Below are 27,788 nucleotides of genomic sequence, written 5' to 3' on the forward strand. Positions count from 1 at the left end.
ACAACTGTATGTAAACATTCATGGGCTGGGGATGTGGCTCAAGTGGTAGCGCGCTCGCCTGGCATGTGTGCGGCCTGGGTTCGATCCTCAGCACCACATACAAACAAAGATGTTGTGTCCGCCGATAACTTAAAATAAATATTAAAATTCTCTCTCTCTCTCTCTCTCTCTCTCTCTCTCTCTCTCTCTCCCCCCCCTCTCTCCCTCTCTCTTTAAAAAAAAAAAACATTCATAGCAACAGCAATAGTACTCACAATAGTCAAAAGGTGGAAATAACCCAAATGTCCATCAAGAGATGAATGAATAAACAAATGTATGCACACTGAATGAAAGATTATTTGACTATAAAAATGAATGAAGTACTGATTAGGCTACAACATGGATGCATCTTGAAAACATTACATACTAACTGAAAGAAGCCAGAAACAAAAAGGTCACATATTGTATGATTCCATGTATACAAAATATCTAGAATAGGAAAATACAGAGAGACAGAAAGCAGAATGGTGATTGCCAGGGGCTGATGGAAGGCTAAGGATTAGGGAGTAACTGCTTAATGGATACAGGGTTTTCCTTTGGAGTGATAAAATTGTTTTAGAATTAGACAGAGGTTGCACAATACTGTGAAAGTACTAAATGCCACTAAATTATATACTTTAAAATCTTTAATTTTACGTTATGTGAATCTTGTCTCCACTTTTAAAAAATGAAAGACAAGAAATTCAGGTCCTCAGTTTTATTTGTTTTTGAAACTGAAAAGAACACTGGGCTCAAAATCAATCACAACACTGAAAAAGGCACTGATTTAAACTATACATGTGCTTCTTAGCTGAGAGCCTTGGTAGACCAGATATGGATTTATTCCTTAATCTCTCAGAAGACTGGCTCCCACCCCCTTTTGTGGATACCAAAATCTGAGATTTTCAAGTCTCTTTATAAAATAGCATTGTATTTTGCATATAATATATGCACAACCTTCTATATACTTTAAATAATCTCCAACTTATTTATAATACCTAATGCAATGTTACTGCTATATAAATAGTTGTTATATGGTATTATTTAGTACAGACATATTTCTCCGTGGCTTATTTCTAGTCTAATTTTGGTGGAATTCCTGGATGCAGAATCCACAGATGCCAAGGGTGGACGGTAGTACTCATTTCCTCCATACGTGCCTACCATTCCTCTTTCCACTCCTCCACTTTCCTTCTAACTAGCACTTTCCTAAGTATGCTTAAATATTTCATTTCTTTATGCCATGAACAAAACATTCTTTCAATCTAAAATGTAATTCTTAACCCTAACTGCACAGTAGAATCACTTCAGAAGTTTTTAAAAAATACCTAAAATCCCTATACTGGATCACAATTTCTGGGGAAAGGTCAGGAATCTGGGGATCAGATCATTTTTAGAAGCTTCCCAGATGACTTTAATGTGCAGCCAGTGATGAGAATAAGGTCTTAGGTTATTCTATATCCCCTTTCCCTTTAGCCTAGTGTGGTGTTTTCTAAATTCCAGTTATTTACACACCAGCATAAATCTAGAAATTTAGTGTTTTTTTAGAAATTTAGCCATTTACTTTAATTTTCAATACCTGTCGATTTTCTCTAGTGTTGTTCTTTTTTTTCATTCTCATAATGGTCATTTTGCCTTGTCTCTTCGGTTTCTAAATTAACCCTCTTAAAGGACTTATCAATCTAGTTGATTTTGGGTCTAGAACTTTTGCCTTTACTATTTTCCCCATTGCATAATTATTCATTTAATTTCCAGTTTCATCTTTATTATTTGCTTCCTTTTACTTTTCAAGCGCTACTTTGACTGTTCTTGTGTGGCTTTAGATAGAGAATTAAATGATCTACATCTTACAACTTTGACATGCTATATTCTCATTGTCATTCAGTTTAAAATTTCCTTTTATTTGAAATGTTTTGAGACCCAGAATAACCATTTTTGGCATATGTGCCATGTGTGCCAGGAAAATATATCCTAAAACCTTCTGTTGCAATATTCTTTATACATGCGTAGGTCTACTTTAGTAATTGTACTGTTCAAATTTTTAAAATATTAATTTTTGCCTGCCTCTTTCTAATAATAGTTAATGAAAGAAAAGTCCTCTACCATTAGATTTCCTTGTAGTTGTGAATTTTTGTCTATATTTGAAGTTATATTTTTAGACAGATAAACATACATATTTAGAATTGACTGTACTGTCATAAAATGCCCCACATTATTTAAATTCCTTAAATTTTACTTTGTCTAATATTTGTATAATTACATTAGCTCTCATTTGGATAATATTTCTTTCAATATTTCTGGTTTAATTAAAGTACTCTTGAAAGCAGGATGAGTTTACTTTTTTATTTAGTGTGACAACATTTTTAAGAATATCAATATCATTTACATTTAAGGTAATTACATGATAAATCTGGGTTTATAACTGCAAATTTACTATTTGTTTTCCATTTATATCACAGAAACAGAAATCATGTTTTTTTATTTAATGTTCACTTTTTTTCTTTTTTTGCCTTCCATTAATAAATCAAGTATCAATTTATCTCCTTTACAAAATTTCGCTTGCACAAAACAACTCTTTTAGTGATTATGAGATTATAACATGCATCCTTGATTTATCAGAGTATAACAAATTACTATCTTTGCCACTGTCTAAGGAAAGCTAGAATATTAGAGTACTTTAATTCCATTTTACTCCATCTTATCTTTTGTCTTAGAATCATGCATTATAATGATTCTACATACACTTTGTGTATGGGTGTCTTACATTCAATAAGACATTACAATTTGTTTCATACTCAAAATTAATTTCAATATACTTGTATTTATACTTTTTGTTGCTTTGTTCCTTCTTGCATGTCCATTTTTCTGGTTTTTCGTCAGTATATCGTTTAGTCTACATTTCAGTATATTGTTTAGTCTACACTGTGTATAGAATTATAAGTTGGCAATGATTTTCTTTTAATACTTTAAAATGTCATTGTATCACCTTTGTACCTTAACTTATTTCTTCTGAGAATGTAGCTATTGGTCTTATTATAAACCTTTTGGTACTAGCATGTCTTTTTCTCTTTAGTTGCTTTTAATATTTTCATTTTGTCTTGTGTTTTCAGCTGTTTAAATATTCCTATATATGTTTTCTTGATCATTATTATGTTTTATATTTAGTGTTTTTTGAAAACTGATTTTTGTAAACTGATTTCTTTGGTTAAATTTGAAATATTCTCAATCATTATCTCTTGAAATACTGTGTTTACCTGGTGCTCTTTCCACCCTCCCTATGACCACAAATACACATATATTAGACATTTCTATTGAGTCCTACATGTCTTGAACTTTATATTCCATCTTTTTTGTTCTTTGTGCTTTGGTCAGAATACAGATGTTCCTTGACTTACAATGATGTTATCTTCCAACAAATCCATCATAAATTAAAAATACTGCAAATTGAAAATGCATTTAATACACCTACCAAACATCACAGCTTAGTAATACAGAACACTGTAGAGTATCAGCTGTTACCCTCTTAATCTTGTGGCTGCCTGGCAGCTACAGCTCACTGCTGCTGCCCAGCTCACACAAGAGAGTATCACACTGCATATTTCTAGCCTGGGAACACATTAGGAATTAAAAATTCTAAATACAGATTCTACTACATGAATATTGCTTTTTACACCATTGTAAAGTCAAAAAATTATCAGTTGAATTATTGTAAATCAGGCACTCTTCATATTTTTTTACTGCCCTATCTTCCAGTTACTGATCTACTTTTCAGTTTTGTTCAATGTGCTGCTAAGCCTTTTATCCTTTTCCTACTTGTCTCTCTGACAAATCTTTTAATCATTTCACTTATTGAGTGACAGGCAACAGGTATTGTGGAGATTTACAGAGCATAAGAGATTGACCCTCAACAAAAGTAAAGCAAATGAGTCAGTTTTGCTAACATCAGCAATTTTTTGAAGTATAGGACTTGAACCACTAGAATCTAAATGAATAACTGTATTATATTTAAAAGAAATGGAGTCTACACCCATACCACCCTGTATGTGTCCGATCTCATCTGATCTTGGAAGCTAAAAGAAATGGAGCACTTAACCAAATTTATATAAAAATTGCCAGATTTAGGTCACATTTTATATTTTTAATATACCCCATGTTTCATCTAGGCTTCATTTTAAAAACATGAAAAAAAAGACACTTACTCTCTCTCCTTTTCAGTCAGCTTGTCATTGATATTATCTTTGATTGTTGATCTAGACCCCTTATGAATTATAGGATATCTGAGGGGCACTTGTAGGAAAAAGGAAATCATGGAGACCAAATGTGCAGTGTAACCAAGGGCAACAGCAATGCTTCCATCATCTTTTGCTGTAAATTCGAAAGCAGAGGAAAAGAAAACAACCATTTACCTTATAAATGTAGCTATGAGATAATAATAAATTCCTTATAAATGTTACCTTATAAATGTAGCTATGAGATAATAATAAATTAATTTCAAAGGAGATTTATAAATCTAATTATATAAATTTTATACAAATCTAAACACATTTTAGACTTATAAATACTATCTATATTTAAAAGTATTTCTCACTAATTAAATGATCATATTTACAGACATATACCTTAAGCAAGAGTTCTTAGTGTATCCAAATACCTATTACTTCCTTTCTGAGCATTTTTAAAAGGGGAATTAATGCTTGAAACTATTACATAATGTGAAAATTAGTTTCAGAGGTTTAACACTATATAATCATTTTATATATTATTCATTAACAACTTTCTAAGCAATATAGTTATAGTGTTGTGCTATTATGCAACATTGATTCTGAAGTGAAGTAAAACAGCACGGTATATTCCTTATAGGATATGTTTATTTATGTGAGAAAGGGTTACATGAATAAATCTATGATATTTGAGAATCTACTAAAAGAAACATTTTATTTATTTATTTTTGGTACCAGGGATTGAACCCATGGATGCTCTACCCTGAGCCATATCTCCAGTCATCTCTAGTTCTTTTTAAGACAGGGCCTTGCTAAGTTGTTTAGGACCTCACTAAGTTGCTGAGGTTAAGCTTTGAACTTGTAATCCTCTTGCCTCTGCCTTCTGAGTCACTGGTATTACAGGCGTGTGCCTGGCATGATAAAGATATTTTAAACAGCAAAAGTGAAAAGTCAAAAACTTAGTGAGACCCCAAGCAACTTAGTGAGCTCCTGTCTTTAAATAAAATACAAAAAAGGGATGGAGATGTGGCTCAATGGTTAAGTGTCCCTGGGTTCGATCCCCAGTGGGAAAGAGAGGAACCCACATTGTTTATACACTAACCTATGTATGCAATTTAGGTGGAAGTTACTGCTAAAACATGCTTATGTCACACAGTTAAACATAGAGCATGTAGCTTCTTAAAAAGCATAATTACATTATAAAACTCATTATCCAGATTTCTGCCCCTACCTATCAAGGGATAAATGATGAACTTAGAATAATGCAACAGAAAGTTTTGAACTTCCCCAGAAGGAAGGAAAAAGTAACTGCTTGGTATACAGTATTCCTAAAATAAGTTATAAAGTACACACACACACACACATCCTTGCACATACATTCCTACTAAAAGATTTTACATTAATTTGGACTGGCCCAGCTGTCTACAGAAGAAGGGCTAAAATGATTGAGATGACCATGGCTTGACTATTCCCTGAAGTTCATTCAACTTCAATTATTAATAATACTTTTCACATCCTTTTGTACTTATATTTAATTATCTAAGCTCTGCTTTCTTATGGTAAGGATGTTACTACAGCTATCCATTGCTCAGTGAATTCTCTACTCTTGTTACCATAACAGACTGCTGGGTTCTCTTTGATCATCCAATAAAAAACAGGTTACTTTTACAACTATATATTTTTCTTCTGTCCAGAATCAAATGTAGTACCTTATATTTGAAAATAATTCATTCACCAAGAATTACTAAACTAGATATCTTTTTAATGCCATTTCATTCATTTTACAGATAAAACAAGGCTCAAAGAGATTAAGGAAGCTGTCCAAAGTAATACAGCTAGTAAATAAGTTGGCCTGATGCTAAATCCTCCATCCTTACTACTGCTATATCAGTTATACCATCCTGTCTTAGAACTTTAAAGTTAAAAAACTAATATGCCATAATTTAACTTGGGAGCTTGGGATATGCCAAGCTTATGAAACTCATGTAATTACTTCATACTTCCCTAGTAAGGGCAAAGAATACACAAAAATCTGAGTACTCGATGATCTGTATAGTGCTTGACAGAAAAGGGGTTTCTCAACCCACGTTTGCCATTCTTTCAAAACAAACTCGTGAAAAAAAAAATCTAACAATATTCATTTGACCACTAAGTCATGTCCTCACTAGCTAGAATTCTATTTTTAGAAACCATGTCCTTTTGTCTCAGTCCCTACCAAGTTCCTTGATTTATATTCAACACTGTGCTTCTATCAAAACCTGTATGTCACACTATCTAAGAAACTAAAATTATGAATTCATCATCCAATAATATCAGAGCTAGGAGAAACCTTAGAAAACCACTGAGTCTGACACTATTAACTTAGGAGAAAAATGAGGTCCAGGGGACATGGCTTGGTCAAAGTCATATAGGTAAAAATCACAGTGATGGAAGTGGGAGAATTGCATCCACACCTCAGACTATCTCTGCTCCAAAAACACCTAGGTCTGGTGGCACAACTGGGACTGTGAGTTCTTTCCCAGGTTGCAGAAACCTGCTTCCTACTTTCTATAAAGAACAGAGCTTACCAAACTAAAAATATTTCTATGAGTAAAAGGACTTTAAGAATCTTTAAGAATCTTCTTTAGAAGGAAGAGAGGAAGAAGAGGACTTAGAATAATGAAGGATAGTATTATGCAAAATTGGAACTTTTCTATGTGTGCTTTATACGAGGTTTTTCCTTTTCAACATGACCTGACAGAAATGGATTTGAAAACCTCCAGAAAGCAACAAGAATCCTCTTCATCTGACTTCCACATAGGTCAAAAGAAAACTATGATTGTTTAAAAAAAATCTATCCAGTGCTAAACCCTCAAGCATCTACACTTTTTTCTCATACTACGAAAGGGACAATGCTAAAAAACCACATTTGCATATTTTGAGACTACATACACATCTTTCTTAAAAGAACAAAGAAGTGTTCTTTTAAAATTACCTCCCCCAATTAACAAAATAACTTTGCTTAAATTTTTAAAGATAAAATGGCATCTCTAAGAGAAGCCTACACATAGAAATCAAAACCCAAAAGGAAACAGCAAACAATGAAAATGAAATAATATTGGAAATCTGCTTTGATTCAAGTTATTCACACTCACCATTGTTGCCACAAGACTCCCCGCTCCACCTATTAAAAACCCTAGGTTGTTTCCCATTTCAGGCCACAGTGCTCCATCACAGCCTCACTGTTAAACACTGTGGTGTTGGATTTCCAATATTGAGGCTTTATATTAAAAAGCATTTTAAAAGGACTATGGGTGAAGCATTAAAGGACTCAAGGGTATTGCAATACCCTCAAAAGGAAAACCACCTCCTGGTAGGGAAGTCACTTTCATCACCCCAAGACCACTGAGCCTCCTGTGGGAAAATGTGAGCTCATGTGGTTAATTATGGGTATTGCAGGCCATGCAACCTCAGATGTCACATTCTGTTGCCAATCACTTTAGCTAAAAAACCAAAAGGTTTAAGGTTTCCAGCATTCCAAGATCTGAAAGACTTTTTACCTGCCAAAGCCAAAACATGGCCCTCTTGGGTGTACTTTTCCAGTAAGCATTAATGACGTCCGTAACACCTAATGCAGAGCAGAGGTTTGTATTTCTTATACTGCTCTGAGGGTTAGAAAGGTCACAGATGATAGTTTTGTTGGTGAGAAGAAATTGGAGGGGGAATCAAGGTCCGGGGAAGAACAGGAATGAACTGTAAGACTCAGGTATGTGAAAAAGATACTAATTCAAACAATATTTTAAGGGACTTAAAAACAAAACAAAAGCCCACAGTTTCCCCATAATAAATATTTCTGACTTGTGTTTTAAATATAGGAAGCCACTCAAGGCTGCAGCTGTTGTGTAATTTTTATGACAATAAATCCTACAAACACACAATGGCCATAACATAAATTAGTTAAAATGTTCCTTTGATTTATATGTTGGACAAACTATTAATATTCAAATGCATCCAAGTACAATAAGTGATCTAAAAGCTCTTACCATCCTGCCTTCCCAATCACTGAGGCAGCTGATTTGTTAAGGAACCAAGCACCCACTGATCCAGACAGGACAAAATATTTAAGACTCTAATCACTGCCACAGCATCTATGGAATCAGTCCATGTTCTCAATGAGACACTGTTTGACATATGGACTCTCCTTTCCAAGAAATCATGCCTGCATAAAGGGATACAGACACAGAGGAAATCTGGGTCTCATTACCACAAAAGGCTCTCGTGTTATGGATTACTTAAAAACACACGCAAAAACATTGTTGTTGTTTTTTTTTTTTTTAAACTAAACGTCTTAGTCAATGGAACTCAGATGAATACCCTTCACAGTTTTCTTCCATTGTGACCAGTTCTCTTTGTCATACTCTAACAAGAACTTACCCATTTGGAAAAGCACAATGAATGCTGTGTTGGGCCCCTATGTTGGAGTTTCCCAAATAGTATCAACCTATGTAGTATAAAGTCTATCCAGGGAAGTCTCATGAATAGCACAGGAGTGACCAGTTTGGAGTTCCTTCACTATGGTGCCTCCCAGTATGCAGCTGCTATAGAATACTAAAAGTTGTCAGAGGCTTAGAAGAGGTTACTATTCAAAGCAAAGAAGGAAATGACACCATGGCAGGAATAATATAGAGCTTAGAATAAGGAATACTAGTGTTAACCTTAGCTTTATCACTGTTAATATGAGTCCTTGTAAAAATCAATCTCTCTGGGCCCCAAGTTCTTGTCTTTAAAAAATATCTAGAGTAATTCCTTTCTTCACAGAGGCATTAATTCTCATAATTATGAGATTAAAGTAATAAATTTGAAGACATCATGCATGATGTCCCAAGTTACCACATTTCTGCTCACCCAACCTAAAATGTCCTCCCATGCTTCTTTCCCCAGGGGAACAGCTATTTCTTAAGATAGCTCAGGCATCGTCTTCTCTATAAAGTTTTCTTCATCCCCTCCTGGTAGAATTGATTATTCCTATTTCTTTGAGTCCCAAGTACCTGGTATAACCCTCTAAGTGCCTAATATAGAGTATGGATTCAGTAAATATTTCTTGATTGGTTTGATTACAAATATAATGCTCTCAATAAGACTATTATTCTCATTAACTTTGGATCAATGTCTTAATTTTCTTTGTTTATTCTCAGCACCTGTATAGCAGATAAGAAACAGGCACTCAACACATTTACCATATTGAAGTGTCTTGCAGAGTGCTAAAATTAAAATTTTAAAGTCCAGTACTACTAGTAATACATGCTTCTTAAAATTTCTGATTCCTAGAAGTTATAGGGAATGAATAGGACCTTAGCATAAAATTAAACTTATTTTTTATCTCCCATTTCATTTTTCAGCAACTGCATTAAAAGGTTACATTAATTTTTTAAAGGTTAGGGAGAATGTATATGGGCTTAATTAGGCATTCTAAATGTAGTATAAAAGCTATGAAAAACTAGGAAACAAGGCACTTGAAAGAAAAGGAAAACAGAACCAAGACCCCCACCACCACCAGTAGATTAAAGTTAACAGACCACCACTACTGCTCTTCCGCTTCCCTTACTACTTTTACTACTTCTTCAAATCATTCTGTACTTAGCAGTCAGAATGACTGTTACAAGCATTGCTCAGCTCACGTCATTCTCCTTCTTGAAACCTGCAGGCGTTGCCTACTTCATTGAGAAAAAAATGGAACTTCTTTAGTGTGACCTCCAGGTCCTGGATGACCCCCTCCTTCCAGCGCTAACAGAATTCTTCGCCTTGTTCACTGTGGTCTGGCCACGTAGATCTAGATGGTTTGATCTTTCCTTCATTCCTTTCCTTTCTCTCTCCTTTTCAATGAATTCCATTATATTTATTGCATACCTCCTAGCTGAGAAGTTCTTTCTAATGTGATCTCATCCCATCATCACAATGGATTAAAAATATAAACATGACCTCATTTTACAGGTAAAGAAATTAAGCTGCGAGATTACATGATTTACCTAAATGAAAATCTTTTCTCCCATACCTGTGGCCTGGGGTCTTTTTCAAACTTTTTCAGGTATGTCAAATTCATGCCCCCTCCATCATGACTTTTGTACTTAATGCTCTCTGTTCTGGGAATACCCCAAGCTGTAATATAGTGGCTCCTTTTAGTCTTTAAGATTTCTGTTAAATGTTTCTCTTCAGAGAGGTCTTCTCTGATTGCTTTATTTAAAGGGGGTTTCTTCATTCTTTAAGATAATATATCCCTTGATTAAATGATTATTAATTCTTATTTTCCTATTCATTGGTCTGTTTCAATACGCTGTATGCTCCATGAAAGGAGAGAATGTTTGCTTTTTCATTATTATATCCTCAAAATTCAGCACAGTGCCTGCCATATAGGTGTTCAACAAATTATTTTTTCAATGAATGAATGAGGAAAATGATGTGCCAATAGCTTCAAGAAGCCACAACTGTGCCCAAAATTAATACCAAAGCACAATTTGTGGGACCTATGGAAATCTGAAGGCAACAATGGCAACCAGATAAATCTTAGCTCTATCACCACCTAGCTCTGTAGTCTTGAACAAGTCACTGAATACCACTTTTCTTATAGGCTTCCTTTGGTTTTGTGAGGATTAATATAAAGCAAAATCTCATGCTTTTACAAATACTGGTATATCTCAATTTTTACAACAATCATGTAAGTCAGGTAGGATATAATATCCTCATACCATTGATTAGGAAATCAACTCAAAGGTTACATACATGATTTCCTCCAAACTACATGGTTCATGGAGGGGAATCAGGAGTTGAACAAAGGTTTTCCAACTCTTGGTTTACCACTCCCTTTACATCATGACCCAACTACCTCTCGTAAAGGCTTAAGAGGATTATAAATTAAAACAGTCTTAAATGTTCAAGGACCACAAATATTAATAGTGTCTTTAAAGGGAAATGGAAGAAAATCCTGATCAAAACTAGTAAGGCTCCCTTCTTGTATAACTACCCAAACAGGTTTAATATGTTAGCTCTGAGAATAATTTATAAAGATATTTAGTAGGTCTCAAGGCATCATTTATACTAAGGGAAAAGAAACCATTTTGAGAATCTTTTTTCCTTGGCATAGTTGGGGAGATTAGAAAACAGAAAAGATTTTAAAATGTAGGAATTATTGTAAATCATATTCCATAACACCTGTGTGTAAAAGGAGAGAAATGATAGTACAACAAATTAAACCTATGATAGCAGGAATGTCACAAAATTAAATTTGTAATACTTTTCAGGTTAGTAGAATAGAGCTTTGTAAAAAAAAATAAATTTAGTACAGATTAATGTTTGCTTTTCTTCTGCTGCCAACCACATACAATTTTTCATGAAAATCAAATCAACAGGGTAGGGAGATTATTTGTATTCTTAAGAACCCAATTCCCTGATTTGCGTAAAGCTCATTTAAAAATGATTTTGTTTTAAATTTCAAATGCAAGTTACAATAATTAGTTTTCCAAAATTTAACCAAATATTCTGTTATATCTTCTATTAGTGAATATGACCTACATTCTTCTAAGTGGGAGGAGACAGAAGGTGCAAAAACACTCATGGACAAAGTGCCAAGCAAACAACATTTCAAGATATCTCTATCCTCATATATTATATACACCAAATCTTTATAAGTAAAATAGAAATAAAGTACCTTGGAAATCCTCAGAATTAGGTAACTTGACACCGCATACAAAATAATCCTTATGCTCATTCTGTGAATTTAACCAAAAAATGAAATTAATTTTTTTTATATATAAAGCAAAGAAACTTTAGCAGGTCACAATTGACTTAGATATAATGCAGTCTTAGACTCTATATATTTCTTATTACATTTGTTGAAACAGGGTGATGAGACATGATGATTCAATATTCTATCTTCCTGTAGTTATACATACTTAAAATTTTCTATAATAAAAATGTTTAAGACATCATGTCTAGGGAAAACCATGAAATATTATTATCATAAAAATATTTTCTGAGTCTTATCTATAAATGATTTAACAAGATTCTGTGAGCAAGTTCAAATCCTGTTTGTCGTTTTCTCTGAAAATTAGTCTTTTACATCAATTTTCATTGAGAACTATCAAATCTAAAAGATTCAGTTTCACAAAAAAAGGAATCTGGGGCTGGGGTTGTGGCTCAGCAGTGGAGTGCTCGCTCAACACATGTAAGGCGCTGGGTTCGATCCTCAGCACAACTTATCTAATTAGTTTAGGTAAGTTTTACTTTTTATATTTATTTTAAGAAGCTAAATGTAACATCCAAACAGTCACCCCAGGAATATCTTAATGAACACCAATAAATATAAATGAATTAGCAATTATATTTTTGAGGCACTGTACATGCATCTGCAGGTAGATATCAGAAATGGTAGTAGTGGATAATCTGGTTAACTAAAAAGAATATAAAAAAACAAAAAGGCATTTTTCTATGATGAATCTCAACTCACAACCAAAATGATATTAAAAAAAATTAAACAGCGGATGCTAATGCCAACTAAGTATTAATTTACATTTAAAACAGATACTAGCTCCTGAATGAGCCATAAGGGAGCATATGGGATTAAGACTAATGAGCTTTTCATTGAGAGCAAACTTCAAATGGAGATCATCTTTTCAAAAAGATAAATCTTTTCAGAAAATATGAAACTTACCAAATCAATAGGGTAAATGTAGGAAAGCTCAGAAAGTAACTGCCTACAACGAATTGTCAACTGAGCATTAGTCTTCAGAAAGAGTTCTCTAATGAGGAAAGAAAACAAGTACTTATTAGAAAATGTGATTGCAATTCACAATAGACAAGTTACAGAACCAACCCAGGTGTCTGTCAATAGATGAAAGGATAAAGAAAATGTGGGAATATATAACACAATGGAGTTTATTCGTCTTAAAGAGGAGGAGGAAGAGGAGAATGAAGTTATTTGCAGCAAAACAGATGAATCTAAAGAGCATCATATTGAGCAAAATAAATTAGGCTCATGTTTTCTCTTGTATGTGTAGGCTAGAGAGAAAAAAAGGGATTTCAAAAAGAGAACGGAGACCATGAAGATAGAGGAAGAGAATTAGGAGGAGGTTGGAGGGGAGGGCAAGGAGAGGGACTGGCAAATGAAATTACTCAAATTACATTATGTACATGTACCAATATATCACAATAAAATATACTATTCTGTATAATATGTACCAATAACATTAAAAAACATGTATGCATGCTTTTTTAACATTTATTCTACATAATTAATGCAGAAAAAGATTAATTGTTCTATAGGCCACAGAAAATTAAAAAGTAGAGGTACAAATAATACCCATGAGCCCTGAACTCTCTCTAATATCAATTAAGCTAACTACAAAATGAGGGCTGTAGTGTATGCCCAGCACCATGCTAAGGAATGTAAAGTGCACAAATAACAATTCACTGAGTACCTAGAGCTTTACAAATGGCTTTATTTAATTATTTCAACAACTTTAGTAGGTTGATATTATGATGCCTATTTATAAATAAGGAAACAAGGTTTAAAGGGGCTGAGTAAACTGAGCAAGGTTTTGTAGACATTATTTAATGAGGCCAATTGATTTCAGGAAAGATCCATATGGTGCTTCTCAGAAAACAAACAAACAACAACAACAAGAACAAAAACTATTCTTCACCCTATTAGATGTTAGAAAAGTATGTTAGAAAAGTAACAAAGAACAAATAAACAAACAGCTGTAGCATGAAACGACCCAGCTCTTTTCTTTAACTAAGAAATATGACCAGCAGGGCTGGGGAGGTAGTTCAATGCTAGAGTGCTTGCATGTAGGAGACCTTGGGATCTATCTCCAGCAAAAAACACACACACATGCACATACACACACACAAATATGACCAACATAAAATACTCATAGAATAAATTACCTGCTCAATTAAAAGACATCAAAAATTTAAGAACCAAAATAATGTAGAAGAAACTATAGGTCAAAGTGAAATGGAAAAGGTATAGAATGGAAAAGGTGAGGAAAACTTTGATATAGTATGAAATACATATGGCCTTTGTTCTAGGTCCCAATCATAGAACACCTAAAACCCTAGGAATTTCCTAAGTGATAGGAGTATTATTTTGTTATTCATTTAAGCCCACACTGATCATACCTAAGCTTATGACAATGAGGTGACTTAGGGTGGGAGGCATCTAGACAACCTAAGGATAGAACTGGTCACTAAAAAGACCAGTTAATTAGGGGGCTGGAATTTTCAGTCCTATCCATCAATCTCTTAAGATGATGATGAAGGAGATCAAGGCTGGAAATTAAGTGCTTTAAAACTTTTGAGCAAGATATGATAAGTTTCTAAATTGTGGAGGTGCCCTGAGAAATGGCATACCAGAGTAGGCATAGAACTTCCCTCATACCTTGCCCAATGCCTCGCTCCTATCTGCCTGTTGATTTGTATCATTTGTAATAACCTTTATAACAAATCAGTAAACCTAAGTGTTTCCCTGAGTTCTGTGAGCCACTTTAGTAAATTACAAATTAATCAAACCAGAGGAGGGGTCTGTGGGAACCCAGTTAATTCAGAAGCACAGGTCACAGTCTGGGTCTTGTGATTAGTATCTAATTGCGGGGTTGGGGGGGTCTTGGAAAGTGAGTATAGATAATTACATCTTCAGGCAGATAGTATAAGAATGGTATTAAATCATAGGATACCTGTTGGCATTTGCTGGAGAATCTGGCATTAAATGTTATATGTGAGAGTAGGAAAAGAACTGTTTCTCCTCTTATATAAACAGCACTGAAGATGTAATGGGATCTAGTTCTGACTTTGCTAGTGAGCTGGACAGGTCAGTTCCCAGAGTTGCTTTCCTCTCCGCAAATTTGAGGATTAGGATAGATGGTCTCTATGTTTCTTTCCTGGTCTTAATATTCTTGAATATTCAATTGTTAAGGTTTTTCAGAGAAAAGTGCAGGATGGAAAGACTCCAGGAAAGTGAGTCAAGATGAACAAAGGAAGTGAGGTGGCAATGAATTAATCATGAAATATGTTGGGAAAAACTATTAGCATCTTTCTATGTTAGGGAGCACCTAAAATTAACTGTAGTTGTATAATGACAAGTGACTGAAGCCTATGTGAAAACTGAGAAAAAGATTCACTATAGAAAGAAGAAAAAATATGTTAAAAATAGTATTTTAAGAAGAGAAGTCTGAGAGCATCATGGAGGGATGACTATAAAGGTAGAGAAATCGAGGGTAGAGAAATTTTCTGAGTGCTGCTGAGGTAAACCAAATGAGTTATCAAGAAGCAGGAGTGGGACAGAAGAAACCATTAAAGAAAAAAACTACAAGCTAAGCTGTATATAGATGACAGGAAGAAGACTGAAACATTATGCCATGATACTGTGGCCCAGGGAATTTAGAACAGTGTCATACCTCTGATAAACTCAACCCTCATAGCAATTTTTCTCAGTGTCGAATTTACCTTTTTGCAGTGCACTCTTTCCTCAACTCATTTAGGGATTCCTTCTGGAGCTGAAGCTTGAGGTGCTCAGTTGAAAATGCGCTTCCTAGAAAGAGAGATGAAGGGAGACAAGTCCAGATATAACACTGCAGATAGGACTATGCAACCACAACCACACAGGTAGAGTCCAGTCCCCTGTCAGTGAGAACGAAATAAAAAGAATAAGAAGGCAAAGCAGGTTGGGCACAGATGTCTGCAATTTTCATCTAAGTCCAGCCCCTAGCAAGAACCTAGCAGGGGGTCTAAAAATCTCTATCCATAATTTCTGGACTGATGAACAAGAAACTTGGATAAGATCTCAAAATTCAGGCTTCACTTAAAAAAGAGAGTGGTTAATTTCTTTTCAGCCATAAATACTATATAAGAACATTACTGAAAATACAAAATGTAGAACAGAAAAAATTACTTGCATTTTAATTACTATAATATAGTTCATAAATATTAGTAGTTTCCATGAACTTTCATCTTGCTTTTAATACAAATAATTTTAGTGAGAACCACAGGCTATAGGAAATATGTGTTCTGAATTTTCAATATTATGTCATGAGCATTCTTACATGTTGACAGACAGTCCAAAGTCATGCCTATATAAAATTTAACTCCATAGATGTGAATTATAGGAAGATTCCACATTTCATCTGCTACCTTCATATCCCAATCCCATTACAGAATATTTAATTGCCTTTAAGTGTTTGCTTTAGATTTTTAATGATTAATATTTGTGTTTACATCCCAGAATGTTGTGTTTATATCAGTTTTTGGAACCTCCATTTTTGTAATCATAAAATCCTTTTATATCTTCCTACTCTGAAAAAATGAGGGCCTCTTACATTCTTGACAGTCTAGGGTTGATTACAAATTAGGAGGTCCTCAAGCACAGAGAAACACACTTAGATCTTAACACAATACGTTTTATATTTTACAAAGGAGTTTAATTTTGTGAACTGTGACCCAATAAGAAAAAGATCCTCAACTCTCTGCACACCTCCTATATTTACAGAGAAAAAAGAAAATTGGATAATTGACCAAAATACACAGTTTAGACCTGTTATAGTTTGAATGTGAGGTTTCCCCCAAAAGCTCACTTGTGAGATAATGCAAAAAGTTCAGAGGAGAAATGATTGGGTTGTGACAGCCTTAACCCAATTACTGAATTAATCCCCTGATATGGATTAACTGAGTGGAAACAGAAGGCAGGCAGGGTGTGGCTAGAGGAGGTGGGGCATTGGAGGCGTGACTTTGGGGTATATGCTTTGAATCTGTCAAGTGGAGTCTCTCTCTGATTTCTGATCATCATGTGAGCTGCTTCCCTCCACTACACTCTTCCACCATGATGTTCTGCCTCACCTCAAGCCCTGAGGAATGGAGCCTGCTGTCTGTGGATTGAGACCTCTGAAATGGTAAGCCCCCAAATAAACTTTTCTTCCTCTACAATTGCTCTGGTCAGGTCATTTAGTCACAGCAGCAAAAAAGCTGACTAAAACAGAACCTTAACACTAAATCCACCAACTTAAGCAGTTGTATCACATTTCTAAACACTCCTCTCATTTCTCAACTTTAAAGTTCAGTAAATAGAAAACTGCTCCTGAACACAACTTAATCAAGGACCACAACTTATCTTCTTTAGCCCTTACTATAATCCCTCCTAGACCTTTACCGTAATGACTTTGTAAGCATTTAGGTTGACACCCACACCTACATAATTTCAACAGACAAGTCTGTGAATTCTTCCACCAGTATAAAAATCTGCAGTATTACCCTTCATCCCAAATACATTAGGCTTCCTCAACTCCAACAGTGGTAGCAAAACCACAAATAGGGATCCAAGAGAGAATGGGCTTCAAAATACATATACATGTATTTTCCTCAATTTTGAAAATGGTTTAGAGTATATAATTATATGACTAAAGGGTAAAATCCTTACAAATGTGGTAGAAAAGAAAATTAAATATAATTTCTAAGTAGCTAACAGGTTAATATGTAAACAAAAGATAAATGTGGATGAAAACTATAGGTGTTCTCTGTATTCTTTTTCTTGTAAATTTTCTGTAAGTCTGAAATGATTTTCAAATAAAAAGAGCAGATCCAAATCCAGAAAAGGGTCACTGGAGAGGCTATAATTTTCTATAGGCTTCATCAGATTCAAGGACTTAGAAATCACACTGGTATCATCCCTCCAACACATATCAAGTTCACTTTTCTGTTTAAAGGAATACAGTTCACTGGTTATAGGTTGAGTTCTGTAATAAAACTGAATAAGTTGAGGTTAGGCTCAGGCAGATAAAAACTAAATACAGGAAAATACCTCAGAAAACTCAACTTAAATTCTAAAAGGAATACTACTACCGTGGAAATGATGTCTCTATGGAGGGTGTTTGATATTGTGTCCTTCTAAGATGTCACAGCTGGAAGTAATGATGTTAAAGTGGGTTCAATCCCCAGCATCACCACCAAAAAAAAAAAAAAAAAAATGTGAATCTAAACACACACACACACCTCCTGCTTCTCATCTAAATTTCTTTCTAGATTTAGCATTTATTTGTGATTTTTGCAGGAATCAATCTTTCCTACACAGTTGCAAAATAATGCCCAACTCCAGTACAACCTCCATATTTATTAGTTGCACTCAGCTTTCTTCTCTAGGCAAGAGTCCTTCTACCTTTTCCCTTAACTATTACCAGTGAAGAATCATGGATTCTTCTTTATTTTTTCAATGATTTATAATTCATTACTATATATAATTATTTTATATATAGTAAATATATAGGCTCCAGTGTCCTTGTGACATGCTACCATATTGTTATTTGAAATAACTACTTTATTAACATCTTACTTTCTGTAGAATCTGTAATAATTCTCCCTACCATTCCTGATATTGGTAATTTGTGCTGGCTTTCTTTCAACTTGTTCAGACTGACTATAGGTTATTTTAATAATCTTTTCAAACAACTATGTTTTGGTTTTATTGATATCCTCTACTCTTTCTGTTCTCAATTTCAGAGAATTCTATCCTTCATTTTTTCCCCTTCATTCTGATTTATTTTCTAGTTTTAAGTTATTGATTATTTATTGAAGATCTTTCTTTCCTAATGCAAGTTTCAAATGTTTAACTTTCCTCTAAGCTTGCATCCCTTCACATGTTCATATGTAACAGTTTCATGAGTTAATATGGTATGTTGGGTAATTTCTAAGTATTTGAAATTTGCTAGATATCTTTGAATTAGTGATTTCTAGCTTATTTCTGTTTTGGTGAGAGAACATGCTTTGTATGATTGCAATTATTTTGTATTTGTTAACAAGTTCTATGATACCAAATATGGTCTAAAAGCATGTTCCAAGTATACTTGAGAAAAAAAGTATATTCTGGTAGAGTTCAGGGGAGTGGTAATTTGAGAATGTTTTTGAAGTTTTTTATTCTTGGTGATTTTCTATCTGTTCTATCAATTACTGAGAGATGGGTATTAGAGTTTCTAATTATAATTATGCATTTGGCTATTTTTCAACTAACCACAAGAAGTTTTTATCTGTTCCCAGGCCTGCAAAGTTTGAAGCTCTTCTCCCAGAAGTTTAATGCTTTTGTTCTTAGAGAAGGACTATGCTTTTCCTGCAATAGTATCTGCTCCCCTCTTCCAGATGTAAACCTTGGATTAACTGCCCTGCCTACAACCTTCCTTCTGAATATGGAACGGAGGACCATGCAGAAATTGTGTAGCAAGTGTGAACTGCCTTATAATTGCTAGGGTTTCATACTAGCCCACATTTGACCATAACTATTTGTTAAAAGCTTTAGTTGAATTATTTTACCTTCTTATTCAGTGGTCCTAACTTCTTCCAGTGCTCTACCGTTCGTGATCAGTACTCATATCCTTTCTCATTGGAGGTGCATGTCTTTCCTTACACATTGGGCTATGTGGCTGCCCTGAGACCCATTTCTCGGATAGTTTCATGAAAAGTTATGACCTTATACAGTTTCCTATGTCCGAGGAAGAGGCTGGAAGTCAATTCTAAGGATACTAACTTTTTAAAAGCTCTTCTTTGTTCTTTTTATTTTTAATTTTTTTGTTCCTTTTGGGTCAAGCTACTCTATTTTTTCAACTTCATCCCATTCATGCTGTTTTCTTCAATTATCTGATGACCCTTGTCTCTCCCTTCAAATTCATGAATGAATGATTAGATAGTTTTAGTATAGACAACTGTTATAGTTTCTTTGAAGCTGACAATCAGGCTTCCTTTTAGGATATATGTGTTGAGAGAAGGTAGTACCTTTATTTTAAACTGAATATCAAATAAAGAGAATTTTGCTTTGGGGTTGTATTGTTTTAGGGTATTTCACTCCTAAGTAGAGCTGTCTTTTATGTCTTTCTCTAGGTCAGTAATAAAAGTTCACAGTCACTTTAGGATCTGCTCTACCATTCTACCATTCCAAACACTTAGACCATGGGGCCTAACCAGGTTAAGAATCAATTATGTTTACAAATCAGCTAAAGCTTGTTGTTATAGGGAATTACTCCAGATACACAGAAGAAAGAGAATGGCCCAATAGGTCCAATACTCTGATCACTGCCATAGTTAGTTCCTGATCTCTACACTTGAAAATTCTAAGCTTGAAGTCTCTGAGTGCTCTCCATGTCAGGAACTCTCACTGTAGCCTTTTCCATTTCTGTTCTGGCTGCATTTTTCTCTACTCTAGTTTATTCCTCCACAGTCCTATCTACTTTATAACTTTGAGAACTGTGTCAAAATCTTTGTGAGTCTGATGGTACTGTCTTGTTTTCACCATCACCATTGATTTATCCTTTATGCATGTTATCTTTATTGTATCAATGGGTCTTTGGGAGAGAAAAACAGTGAATGCATGTGCCTGGCTCACCATCTTCCAAAACTGCTTTCTGAAATTCTTGTCCCTGCCCAAGCATACACCAATGTTTCGCTCTGCTAAGAAAGATGGCCTATTTATTTAGCAGGAACACAAGTCAGATGTTATAATTTTAATAAGCCAATGTCAGCATTGGCTCCTGTAAATCTAATCACCAAGAACATGAATGTTGCTTCTACCAACAAAAGAAAACACAAGACTTTTCAAGTTATCTCTCACCAGTTTGATTTCAGATTGGTCAATGGCCAGCTTCTGTCAAAGTTACAGTTAAAGCTAATAAACTGATTTTCTGGGTTTTCCAAATTAAGTCAGATCACCAAAAAGCAATATATTTGGAATTCTTTAGCTTCTCTTCCACAAATTGCTTTTTTGTATTATTATTTATGACACTGCCCTTCTTAAGGGCTAATAGATATTTCTCACTATGACTTACAAAATTACAATGAACTGTATTTCATTCTGATATTGAATATGGTGTACATAATTAACTGTGTGCTAATCTCTCTCAAGATCTAATATTAAGAGAATATTTTTCCTCCCTTTCAATAAGTGCTAAATTTCCTTATAACAGGCAATGGGAAGCAATTGATACCATTTACACTTCGATACAACTGGCTTGACTGCTGAAATCAGAGCTAATTTTAGTTCTTAACAGGTTAATCACATGGGGGCAGTGCACTTAAATTAGAAAGCCCATGGACTTAGGAATCAGATTTGGATTGAAATTCTACATCTGCCATGATGTTTTGCCTCATCTCCAGCCCAAAGCAATGAGCTGGCTGTCTATGTCTGAGACCTCTGAAACAGTGAATGCCAAATACACTTTAACTCCTCTACAGTTGTTCTGTCAGGTCTTTTGGTCACAGTGGTGGAAAAGCCAACTGAAAATACTTCTCTAATCTCTTCTATGGACACTTCTCAAATCCTTAGTGGAAGGAACTACCTTATATTAAGAAACTACTTTCCTTTATTGGAATTGCTTAAGGAATTCCCTATTCTACTTTCTTGGCTTGTGTATAAAGTGTTCCCTACACCTGTAAGGTCTCACCTTTCCCCCACCTAACTATCTACTACATATTCTTACTGACTCAGCATGTCACTTTCACCTAGACTTCTGATTTTTCAAATGCAGACCTTCTGTATATTCTTACATAATACCTTTTATATCTCTGTCACATACTTATCACATCTGTCATGATTCTAACATCTCAGATAGTTTCTAACTCTTTTTAAGTGTTACATAAATGATGAGTAAATGAACTGACAAGGTGTCCACAAGCATGCACATGTGCATACACACACTTGAACAAATGAGTTGTTGTTCCACTTCCTTTTCATACCTTATGGTATCTTTTTACCTGAATGTTGAACCATCAGATTATAAATGCATATTTGGAAATACCACTTCCTGTGCTTTTAAGGAGTAAATGAAAAAAATATTACAACAAATCAAAATACGTCAAGTGGCATATATCTATACATCTGTACCTTCCACTGGAGAAGGAGGAGATTTAAATATGACAGTCTGCCTTTCTTACATCCAGTGAAGGCATTACTAGAATAAATCATTACAAATGTATAGAAATTTATTCATTTATAAAATAAAATGCAAACTTTGTTCAGGATCCCTGTGTTCCTCCCCATGCTCCACCATCACAAACTCCACCATCACAAACTCTCACAAGCGGCATTCAGTGCTAACACTCAAAAGTAAGAAAATGTTAATGATGCAAATCCTAGAGAAATACTGCTTTCAGGTCTAGAAATTTTTGAAAGGCAAATATTAATAAACTTTAAGGAAATGTATTTAGGAATTTCTATAAGATGACTATAACAATTAAAACATATTCAGATCAATAAAGTTTAAATTCTGCCACTATTTCTAGTAATTATAGCTAGAGTTAAAAATTGTGAGAAGTATTTTTCATTAAAAAACCTTACAACCTAAGTGAAGGAGAAAACTTTAATATGATGCTTAATAACATCTTCATAAGTTCAAATAGAAACCTATGGCTTTTTGAAAGAAACTTAAGTATTAACTTAAATACACTTTATGATTCTTTTTTTTTTTTTTTTTAGAAACTGTCAATTTGTCAAACTGGGAATTTCATTTAAAACATTTCATATTTTGACCATCACTTCTGATTCACTGAAATTATTAAGAGGAATGTATTTTCCTAAATATGAGCAATGAAACCTGACATATCTGATCTCTTCTATACTCTATGTCATCAAAACAATGTGTTTGCTTTTGCTTGTCCCTTCCCAAAGGGAACTGGAAAATCTAATAGGAGAAGAATATGCTTAGGGAATTCTAACAGGACATTCCCTCCAACTGCCCAGAAAGGTTGAATGGATTGTCTTAAGGACAAACAGAAAATGGCAGATCTTTCATGCAGATATCTTAAGTGCTAACAAACCAAAGGAATCTTTGGGGAAAATTCACTTAATCATTATTTCCTAGAATGAAAAGGAATAAAGCAGAAAAGGTTCTCTAGCTCTTGGTCCATGGGCCAGATGGAAACATAATAAACTGTCAGTTTACAAGTCAGACATACTAAAGAAAGAACAATAATCTTATTTGGTGGAAACAAGAAAGGCTTTAGGATCAGAGAAACTTTATTTGAATCTGTATCTATCACTTGATTGTAATATTGGGAAGTATTTGAGTTCCAGTTTTTCTCATTTGGGAAAAGGGAATAAGAATCATATTCAAGGACTATTTGGTGGGGGGAGGGGTAACCAGAATGAATTCAGGGGCACTCGACCACTAAGCCACATCCCCAGCCCTATTTTATATTTTATTTAGAGACAGGGTCTTTTGCCGAGGCTGGCTTTGAAATCACAATTTTCCTGCCTTAGCCTTCCTAGCTGCTGGGATTACAGGCATGCACCACCGCACCTAGCAAGGACTATTTTAACATCTAAAATATCTGGCATGTTACAGGAGTTCAGTAAGAGCTGTTTCACAGAATTTATGTGGGATTCAAATGAATGTAATTTTCAAGGTTTTAGGTGAAATGAAATACCGAGAAAAGCACAGAACTTGAAGTCAAAACCCAGAACTTGAAGTTGAACTGGGTCCATATCTCATCTTTGCTCCCAATTTTCTGTGTGTTTCTGGCCAAGTCATTTACTTTGCAGTACCTCATAGATAAAATGAAGGTACCAACATTTAACCTACTTAGCTTTCAGGGATGTTTTGAGGATCAAATATGATAATCTTTACGAATGTTCTGACGTAAAGTAATACATATGTGTTATTCTAATTATCAAGAAACCAATTGTATTAAAAGTAGCTTCTTCCTATAAAATGGAAGAATTGTGCTTTTGTAAAATTAACAATGTTTCTAGGTACCACTCAGCATCTGTTTATGAGAGCCCTAGATTCTACTGAATACATTTTCTTAAGAACAGTGTTATATATCATTTTTAAAACTCATCTGTATTTATTACTCTTGAAAGCTCACTGTTGACTCGAGTACTACATTTTCGTTCACAAGCTTTACTTTTATTTATTTATTTATTTTTATGAGCTACTTGTTGAAAGGCTTTGTAAAACACCTAGGGAGGTTTACAGTTTTGTTCCTCTAAATATATTTCTTTGGAAAACAAGTCCTGGAGAGTTTCTCCCAACAGGTTGTTTCAGTTTAAATACTTGGTTCTAGAGGACGTATTTGCACAGTGGGTAACTACAAGGGATAGAAAGTTTAAAACGTGGATCATAACAAGATGAAACTCAAGCCATTTTAACAAATATTTTTCTTTTAAACACTGAGGTCTGTAATGGAACACTTCAGGGACAAAATATTTGGTATGGTCTACTTAGGGATACAACTTGGTAGCAAATACTTTAGACTACAAAGTTAACGATAGGTTACATGTCTTAGAACAAACATCTCAACCTGTTAAAATAAGACAGCATGAAACTAGAAAAAGCATTACTATCTCTACTTTAGTGCCTAAAATATCATAGTATCACTTAAAAGTAGGAAGAAATCTTATTTCTCCTTTAAGTTGTATGTCATGCCATATAGACTGTTTAATAAATGTTAACAAAAACAAAGAACAAAAATATTCCATGGAAACATATCAGGAATGACAGGGCTGGTGTTGTGGCTCAGCAGTAGACTCTCTCAGCACGTGCGAGGCCCTGGGTTCAATCCTTAGCACCACATAAAAATAAATAAATAAAATAAATGTATTATGTCCAACTACAACTAAAAAACAAATATTAAAAAAAAACATATCAGGAATGAGGGGAAGTAGGGAATACATGTATGAGTGGTTCTTCAGAAGCTCAGTCCACTTCTTCAGTGCTCAATGTGCGTCATCTCCTTCCAGGGGTGGCATTTCTTCCATTACAGCAGCACTGGTGTCATCAATACCTAGACTAAGTTCATCCTGTTAGCATGGGTCTGGGGATCTTCCAAACCAAAGTCAGAAGACCAGAGCATAGTTTCATACAGCAAGGTGACCAGATATTTCACAGACTAGTCATTCTTTTTTTTTTTTTTTTTTTTTTTTAGAGAGAATGTTAACATTTATTTTATTTTATTTTTTTAGTTCTCGGCAGACACAACATCTTTGTTTGTATGTGGTGCTGAGGATCGAACCCAGGCCGCACGCATGCCAGGCGAGCGCGCTACCGCTTGAGCCACATCCCCAGCCCGACTAGTCATTCTTGTTAGTCTGTGCCTTTTGCCTTAAGGTCTCAATAATGGAGTGGTCAGGGTTTATCTCCAGGTGTTTCTTTGCTGCCATGTAGCTCATTATTGAGCTGATTACAGAGCTTGAGTTTCATGATTTTTTTCCATGTTTGCTGTCCAGCCATAGATGCTTGTAATGATACAGCATGAGGAGGTCACCAATCAGTTGGACACAACCTTTTTCTCTAAGATGTCCTTTATGATCTTGCAGAGGTTTTTCAAAGAATTTGTCTTTTTCTCCTTCTTGTTTCTTCTCTTCTTCATTCTCTGGAAGCTCTAAGCCCTCTTTGGTGACAGACACTAAAGTCTTTCCCTCAAATTCCTTGAGTTGTTGGACGCAGTACTCACTGATGAGCTTGATCATACAGATCACTTCTAAACCATGCTTCAAAGACACTCCACACAGGCAGAGTCAGCTACCTGGACCTTGGTGTCACCTGGGATACAGCAGATGTGTTTCTGTTTTTGCTTCATTTTGGTGAAACAGTCCTTGAGAGAAACCATCTCGTTCCCAGAAGCATACAGTGTAGTATTGTAACAGCTCTGAGAGCCTCTTTATCTTCTGCCAGATCAGCGAACAGTTCTAAGCATTTTTTTGGACCAAATTCTTAATGATTACTTTCAAAATTTTGCTTTGTTGCAACAATTCACAGGAAATATAGAGAAGATCCTCAGAGATCATCACTCCTCTAATGAAGTTCAGATATTCAGGGATTAGCTCCTCACAGTTATCCATGATGAAAACTCTGCATACATACAAGTTAATGTTGTTCTTTTTTTTCTGTTTTCAAAGAGGTCAAATGGAGCATATCTTGGGACAAACAACAACAACAAAAAAAAACCCTTCTAAATTCCAACTGTCCTTCAACAGAAAAATGCTTCACTGCCAAGTGATTTTCCCAATCACTGATCAAGCTCTTATAGAACTCTCTGTACTCCATGTTAGTGATATCATCAGGATTTCTATTCCAAATGGGGTTTGTTTTGTTGAGTTCTTCATAATTGATATACTTCTCCTTAATCTTCTTGTCACTATCCTTCTTTTCTTCTTCTTCATCAGAATCAACATCTTTAATTTCAGGTTTGTCACAGGCTCCTTTTTCTTTTCCCTCCTTTTTATCGTATTCTTTAGCCTCATCATTACTGACTTCTTTATCACGTCCCTTTTCCACAAAGAGAGTAACGGGATAGCCAATAACCTGGGAATGTTCTTCACAATCTCCTTTATTCTTCTTTCCCCCAAGTACTCAATTTGATCTTCTTTCAGAGAAGGATAATCTTTGCGCCACCACCCACTGGTTCCCCTGTGTCAGTACTGACAGTAAAGGAGCCCCCTGCAGAGGACTCCTAGGGATACTGCTTATCATTGTTGTGTTTGGTGATCACAGTCACTTTCTCAGCAACCAGACACACAGAATAAAAGCTGACACTTGAACTGGCCAATCATGGGGATGTCTGTACCGGCCTGCAAAGCCTCCATGAAGGCTTTGGTTATTGATCAGGTCAGCCTTAGTCATTCCAATTCCAGTAACCACAATCGTGAGGGTTTGGTTTTATTTGTTTGGCGTGAGATTAATGTGCAGCTCCTTCCTAGAGTCTAGCTTACTGGATCTGTCAAGTTATCATATCTGATTTTGTTCAGGGCACTGGACAACCTGGAAATCAGCTCCCACAGGAAGATCTCTTTGAGTAGATGATCAATAACATCAACTAGGCAATCTCTGCTTGGAAGATGAAGGTCTTCACTTTCTTGTCCTCCATGGGCTAGTCTTGGGTTTGGGTCTCCTCCAGCATCTTGGCTGGGTTACTGCATGGGCTCTGCAGTGTATCAGCACCAGGATGCTGAAAAGCAACTTTACATATCATTTTTTAAAACAAATTTCCAGAAACTAATTTTGGTAGAGTGTTGCTTCTCAAAAAATATGGGGGTTGGGTTAGGACAAAAGACTGTAAAACAACAGAATTAGTGGGAAAGTCCTATGACTTCAGACACTAATGAGGGGAAGTCTGTTTTTATTTTTTTAATTAAATATCATGAGTTAAATTACTAAAATCTTCCAGAAATGAAAATATATACACATTAATACTGAAAAGATCAGTCATGACTCAGCTGGAAGTTGCTCTAGATCACAAGTTGAGAACTACCATCTCCAAGGTACAGGAAGGGAAAACGTGTGTAGAGAGTAATGAAGTTCTTCAGAGTGATGGGGCCATTCAGCAAGTAAGCAAAATGGACAGAAATTCTCTATCTTCTTTCCAATAAATCATTCTGCTGCATTGGATTTTTTATGAATAAAAACATAAAATATATAATAGGCACCTGGTTTCTTCCAAATATTTATAAAAATTAATTCCTATAGCACTATTATGGGCTGTTAGCCTTACGGAACAGATGTTTAAAAAGATGCAGAAGTTAAATAATTCCTTTAGAGTCAGTCTACAAAAATC

The 27,788-nt window shown here is 34.9% G+C and overlaps 1 protein-coding gene across 3 annotated transcripts in view; it reads right to left on the minus strand.

Moving 5' to 3' along the window:
- Positions 1 to 27,788, minus strand: part of Uvrag (UV radiation resistance associated) — a 319,107-nt gene that overhangs the window by 128,545 nt on the left and 162,774 nt on the right. For all 3 annotated transcript variants that reach the window (XM_076846616.1, XM_076846617.1, XM_076846618.1), the window contains exons 9-12: positions 15,717 to 15,801; positions 12,922 to 13,009; positions 11,920 to 11,980; positions 4,218 to 4,383 (exon numbers count right to left, since the gene is read on the minus strand). In XM_076846616.1, the coding sequence (XP_076702731.1) occupies positions 4,218 to 4,383; positions 11,920 to 11,980; positions 12,922 to 13,009; positions 15,717 to 15,801 (400 nt within the window). The remainder of the gene's footprint in view (positions 1 to 4,217; positions 4,384 to 11,919; positions 11,981 to 12,921; positions 13,010 to 15,716; positions 15,802 to 27,788) is intronic.

Source organism: Callospermophilus lateralis, chromosome 2 (genome assembly GCF_048772815.1).
Source record: "Callospermophilus lateralis isolate mCalLat2 chromosome 2, mCalLat2.hap1, whole genome shotgun sequence".
In the NCBI taxonomy this organism is placed as follows: Eukaryota; Metazoa; Chordata; class Mammalia; order Rodentia; family Sciuridae; genus Callospermophilus; species Callospermophilus lateralis.